The following is a 6725-nucleotide window of genomic DNA, read 5'->3' as shown; positions in this document are numbered from 1 at the left end:
GCAGCTTCCCATCATGCTTAGCGACAGGACACATGTGAATACTTCACCTCTCTGCCGCGGACACATGTGAATATTTCTAATTTCACATTTTCTCATCGTTTATCACCTTCTGACTCGTTTTGGTTTCTAAAATGTTTCCAGTTCGTTACGTCGGTTTGGCAGCAGAACTTATTTTATAATTCAGTTGTGGTATGCTAGCAGCTAGCATGCTGTGGTATGCTAACAGCATGCTAGCTAACGTTAAAACAGCGTTAAAACAGTGCGTAACCATGGCAACCAGTGATCATTTAAATGATCACTTATTTAAAGGCCGCCCAATCAGCTGAGACGATGACATCACTGACGGTCTGTTTTCATTGGCCGGAGCTAACATGTCCCTCCTCTGTCCCCGTCCTGCAGAGACGCCCTCCAGGGGAACGAAGGCGGCTCCAAGACGCCCCGGTCCAGAACCTCGTCCCGCTTCCCCCGACTGGGCCGCAGCCGCACGCAGGACGCTCGACCCGAGCCGCAGAGCGGCGACCTTTGACCCCGGGACGGCACAGACTCTGAGGACGTTCAGGGGCCGCTGTGGAGATTTATTTAAACTGGTGGCGCTTCCGGCCGACCCAAACATCCAGAACCGGGTCCGGACGGTTCTGCCTCAGATCAAACCGGTTCTGGGACTTTTACTCACTTTTGTAGTTGAAGTCTTCACAGTGCCTACCATGTTTTGTAGCTTCTCTCCTGGACCTGGGGGAGGTCAGGGGTCATCAGCTGTCCCAGTGCCAGACTGGACCTCACACTGCTGGCATTCCTCCTCCCTGCCTTTGTTGTTATTGTTACTCTCTCTGTCCTGTCGTTGCTTTTATAAATGTGCTGGATCGTGTCGTCGCCACGGCGACTCGTTCTGTTTTCTACGATAGCAGAGGAGGATTCTGGGAAACGGGAGGATCGGATGAGCCAAGCGACACCATGAATAATCTGTAATTTGGCTCAGATTAGGCCTTCCTGGTTTCCAACGACTCGATGGCGTCATGTTGCTACGGCGATGAGATTATTAAAGCCAAAACTGAAAAACTCTGTGAGCCGCAGTCATTTCAGCGTTTGGGTTCAAAAATCCCTTCAGTTGTTCTGAAAACTTTTGTTTGGGTTAAAAATGTTGGACCAACTTTAGTTTCTCTGATCCTTCAGCTCTGCTGTTCGTTCGCGGCTAAAAAACATCTGAAGCCGAAACCAAAAACATTTTAAAACAAGCTGCTGATGGACGATGGACTCTCCTCCTGTTGGACCGGGCCGTTCCAGAACCTTAAAGGAAACACATTATGCTTTCATCCATTGTGGCCTATTTAAAGCTGAACTTCAACGTTTTGGTCAGGCTCCACTTTGACCCCTGACCTGAGAGCAGCTCGTTCTGATGCACTTCACGCTGCGCCTCCCTTACAGGTCGTAGAAATTTCCACCATTTTTGTAGTTTCGTAACAGAATATGATCATTTAACGGCCCAGAAACTTTTTATTCTCAGATGAATTAAAAGACGTGAACAGCAGCAGATTCCAGTCCGACATGTTGGAGCCACAACATGAATGAACTGAGCTTGTAAACAAAACCTCAACATAGTTAGCAAGTGGCTATGCTAGCACCTGGAACGCCACTCCATGAATTTGGTTCAAGTCTTCAGATGAATACTGAAAAAACAATGAAAACTGTTTACATAATAAAACTGTTATAAACTCAGTTCTGTCCTCAAAGCGCTAACAGCTAGCACACAGCGCTAACATTAGCAGAAGCTACAATGCTATTGCTAGCAAAACTATGGCCAGGATGTCATATCAGTAAACGAAGTGTCTGAAATAAAGTTTGTTGATATTTTATTGTTTACAGCTTATTAAACTATAAATAGTTGCCACTATTAACAATTTGCAGTCAGTAACTGCAAATGGCAGCTATTAGCTAGCTAGCTGCTAACAGTTGATGAGCTTTTTTTTTTTGGTTTATTATTAAATGGCTACTTGATACTTTATTATTTGAACATTCTGTTGTTTCCACAAACAGAAGAACGTTTTCTGATCCGTCTTCAAAAGTTGCTGAATCGTGTTTTTTGCTCCGGTACGGTGTCGGTCCGGTCCGGTCCGGTCCAGTCCCGCCCCGCGTCATCCTGCCGCGGCGCTTCCTGCTCGTCTCACAGCGTTTTAAGCGCTGAGAACATAAACCAGAACAGATCAGCGCTCAGATAGAGCTACACACATAGATCAGCACTTTGGTTTCGCTCAGTTGGAGGTGAAGGAAACACGAGCGAACCTCTGACCACTGACCAGAAAATTGGTTACAAGCTTATTAAGGTTGTGGATGGCTGCTTTGGGGCAGAGTTTAACATCACACACACGCACACACACACACACACACACACACACACACACACACACACACACACCGTAGTGACTAATGTAGGCCATGTGCGCTGAATGCTGACACGGAACATCTTCCTGGTTTTTCATGAAACAAAAACCTTTAGATTATAATCTTCTGGCTGGTTAAATATTCCGTATTTTATTAAATGCTGGGAACATAAAGCAGGTTTTCTATAGTCAGTTTTTCTCTTCCTGAATCTGTAATTTTACAGATTAATGTTCTGAGAAGAAAACATTAATATTGCAGATTAACTGTAAATAGATGCGCTTTACGTTTGGCTGAAGTCACGTTGCCATGGTTTCTCTCTCTCTGAAGCAGATTTGGTCTTTTATTCTCTCATCATCTTCATTACATGAGAAATGAAACAAAGTATTTTGTATATCGGGGGAGGAAGAGGAGCCATCAGATCTAATTCACTTTTCCTTTTAAACTTTCTAGAAGTTAGCCTGACCGTTAGCTTAGCTTCCATCCAGAGGAAGAAAAAGCGAATAATGAGTCGTGTTTCCATTTCCTGGTTTGGAGCGAATCAGGTTACGCTCAGCGTGATGTCATCAGATGTTTGTGCTTCGCATGGCTGGAATAAACAGGAAGTAGAGAGAGGTGGCTAAATGGCTAACTAGCTAACTGGCTAACTGGCGTGGAGGTTTGGTGCCTCTGGTAAGGCGCAGACCAATCAGTGGATAGGAGAGTTTGTTCTATCAGAACCGGACCTCCCGGGGCCCTGGGCCCCCCTCAGCCCCCCAGGGCCCCGTCCTCATTACCTCGCCATGTCTCCGCGGCCCTGCGTCACGTTCAGCAGCCGGCCGCTCTGCCCTCCTGGTTCTGGAGGTTCTGGTTCTGGAGGTTCTGGTTCTGGAGGTTCTGGTTGCAGGTGGATTATTTCTGGGTTTTTTCCTCATTTGTTCTGCTTCAGGGCAGGAAGTGGATCCTCAGGCTGCCGACGCCTTCCTGTCGTCATCAGGATGAAATCTGAGCAGATTTCTCACTAAAATAATCTGATGGCTGCAGCATCTACATGTTCTGGTTCTTTATCCAGCAGCAGATAAACCAGGAGATCCTGATGCTGATCTTCCTCCTTCCTCCTCTTCCTCTGCTAGCCAACAGAAGCTAACGGCTAACCGCTTCCTGCCTGAGCGGGAGGTCAAAGGTGAGCCGGGCTGTGAGATCCTGACCTGGAAACTGGTTTCACTGAAGAGGAGAAAAGTTCCTGAAGATCCGATTCATCTTTTCAAAATGTTTTTTTACTTTGAATTTTACGTCAACATGTTAGAAAATGAAAATAATTTATGCTTCTTCCTCATCACAGAAGTTAAAAACTGCTTTTAAGATTCACTTCAGCAGTTTAAACTTTTCTGACTCTTGGATTAAAATCAGATTTTAAACTAATAGATGAAAGGAAATCGTCCTGAAACCACAGAAGAAGTCCAGAAATAATAATCGTTATTTCAACAGTTTTCCTCATAAAGTGAAATAATTCACCCGGATCTGTTCGTCAATCTGAAGGATTTATTCAAACGATCTCTTGTCTTCTGTTAGCAGCAGAATATTTGGTCATATTTGGTGTTTACGTTTCGGACTCGTCCGGTTCTGGATCCCGGTCCGATCTCGTCTCCGGACGTTTTTGGGTCGAATCGTTTCAGTGAAATGTTCTGCAGAGTGAAGTGGACGGTTTCCAGCAGGACGCTTCGCCCCTCGCTGCTCGGTTTGATTCAATCAGCGGCTCAGCGAGGCTGAGAGACGCTCAGCCAATCAGCCGGAGGGATCCTCACCGCAGGAAGTGCAGCTGCACCGCAGGAAGTGCAGCTGCACCGCGTCGCCTGCTGGTCCTGGAAACGGAAACGGTGGGCGGAGCCACGAGGAGACGCCTTTCAGACCTCAGTCTGTTCAGGTTTGATCTCATTTTCTGCCCCAAATCGGCTGAAAATCACGTTTTTTATGATCTCAGCCGTTACAGGAAGCGAAGATCATTTATTCACAAAGAATCCAGAGATTTTAACAGAACAGACAAAACCAAACGAGCCCAGAACCCGACCTGCAGAAACACGAAAACAAGCCAGAGGCGTGACCTTCACACTTCAATCCAAGGTCATCCATCCAAGGTCATCCATCCAAGGTCAACAATCAAAGGTCAGCCTGATTTGTTCTCCGCTGACAACAGGATCCTTCCTGTTCTGAGGAAGAGGAGGGCTGAGCTGAGGAAGAGTGATGGAAGCATGAAGGTTGCTTCCATCCTGGGCGTCTCCAGGAAACAGGAAGTGACCCGGGTTCTGCTGATGACGCTGTGGAGGGAAACGTTGGGCTCCATTTTTTCCTTCCAGGCATGAAAACAAAAAGTTTGTTTTTCAAAACTGCAACTGAAACTTTTTCACATCATAGAATCTCATGATCAACAACCAGATGTTCCGAAAACCACGAAGAAGAAAACAGGAAGTGGTAGGAGGACGATGGCGTCAAGAGGACAAACTTATTTATGTCTTTAATGAAACGCTGCAGTTGTAAATAGTTTTTTTCGCCATTAGTGGAATATTGACCCAGTTGATGGTTATGGAAACGCAGCCACCGCATCAGACCAGCGTCTGCCGTCCGTCTCGCCTGTTTCCTGCTCAGAGCTGCTGATTTATGTTGATGCAGAAGTTTGTTGGCTGCTGAGTCACAGGTGGAATCCTGCTGATTCGCTGCGAAGCTGAGAAAAATCTCACTGTAGATTCCCTCCTCGCCTCCGCCAGGGTTCCCTCCCCGTGTGTGTGTGTGTGTGTGTGTGTGTGTGTGTGTGTGTGTGTGTGTTCTGCTGGTGCTAATGATCTTCATTTCTCAGCCTAAGTGTTGATGCTGCTATTTAAGAGAAGTGTAACAATCACACCATCATGGGTCGCCGGGCGTTTTGCCGCGTCTTCGCAGGTTAGCGGCGCCATGTTAGCTTCAGCGGATCAGACTGTGAGCCAATCAGGTGTGCTTTCACGCAGACAGGTGTCAGGACGGCCATTAATAGATCTCATGATGTCAGCCGTGCATATTTTCCTCCTGGATGGAGTTAAGATTCACACCTGATGAAACTGTCAGGTTTCTTCCAGCAGCAGCGTCTTGAGCTAGCAGCTACGATATGAACGCAGCAGAGAGACACAGAGACAGAGAGACACAGAGACAGAGACAGAGACACAGAGAGACAGAGACAGAGACACAGAGACAGAGAGACAGAGAGACAGAGACAGAGACACAGAGACAGAGACAGAGACACAGAGACAGAGACAGAGACACAGAGAGACAGACACAGAGACACAGACACAGAGAGACACAGAGACAGAGAGACAGAGACAGAGACAGAGACACAGAGAGACACAGAGCTGTGTTTTAGGAAACATTAAAGGTAAAAACTAATAATTTAGGTTATTTGTCCACTTTTTTAGTCATAGTAAGCAACTAAATTAAACTAAATACTTATTTTCAGGCTAAATATTTAGCTGACTGGTTCTCTAACTTTTTTGGGCTGCACAGTGGAGCAGTGGGTAGAGCTGCTGCCTCCAGCAGAAGGTTCTGGTTCGATTCCGGGTCTTTCTGCATGGAGCTGCATGGTGGGTTCTCTCTGGGTTCTCCGGCTCCAGAAACACCACTGTCAGGTTAGCTGGTCTCTAAATTCTCCCTGGGTCTGTGTGTTGCCCTGAGACGGACTGGTGACCCGTCCTGGTGACCTGTCCAGGTGACCCGTCCAGGTCCAGGTGACCCCGCCTCTCCCCTGAATCGTTTGAGGCCTCAGCAGCTCCTGAGGGTCACGGAGTTAGAAAATGGACGAATGGCTCCAACTTTGTTCAATTTAGCAAAGTATCAGAAAATCAAACTAAAATCCTGCTTTTATTTCCTTCTAATTTCACATGAAACATGTTTTTAGTTTCACATTTTTCACCATTTTCAGTCGTTGAACTCAATCTGGACGAAGCTCAGGGAGATTCTCCTGCATTTCAAACTTCCTGTCAGACGAGGAAACGAAGCGGGTCGAGTGTTTGGGCTCCTGCACTAATTACAGTCTTTAGATGTTGGATTAGAGGCTGTTTACTCCAGCTGCTGCTCGGTCAGCTCACATCAGCCTTGTTGTCCTCCTGCTTCACTCCCTCCTGACATTTAACAACAGAAGAAGAAAACGGGCTCCTTAAAAACCCTCCGTCCAATTAAACCCACCTGGCAGCGCCAGGCTTCCTGCTCAGCAACAGAAACAGACTGAGACGCTGCAGTTCACACGTTTCACTGACATTTTATTTCAGAAGGTTTTACTGCAGGAGGGGAAACGGCTCCAGTGAGCGGAAATGTTTTGGGATGAAAACCAAAACCAGAAACATGAAAAAAAA

General features: G+C 46.6%; 1 protein-coding gene across 1 annotated transcript in view; it reads left to right on the top strand.

Annotated features, from left to right (window-relative positions):
* Nucleotides 1–1059, top strand: part of snx29 (sorting nexin 29) — a 109310-nt gene extending 108251 nt beyond the window's left edge. Inside the window, exon 18 of the mRNA XM_017310678.1 lies at nt 400–1059. Within this exon, the coding sequence (XP_017166167.1) occupies nt 400–526 (127 nt within the window). The 3' untranslated portion in view covers nt 527–1059. The remainder of the gene's footprint in view (nt 1–399) is intronic.
* The last annotated feature ends 5666 nt before the right edge of the window (nt 1060–6725 follow it).

Source organism: Poecilia reticulata, linkage group LG19 (genome assembly GCF_000633615.1).
Source record: "Poecilia reticulata strain Guanapo linkage group LG19, Guppy_female_1.0+MT, whole genome shotgun sequence".
NCBI lineage: Eukaryota > Metazoa > Chordata > Actinopteri > Cyprinodontiformes > Poeciliidae > Poecilia > Poecilia reticulata.
The sequence above is the reverse complement of the archived record's forward strand: the minus strand, read 5'-3'. Positions and strand labels throughout refer to the sequence as shown.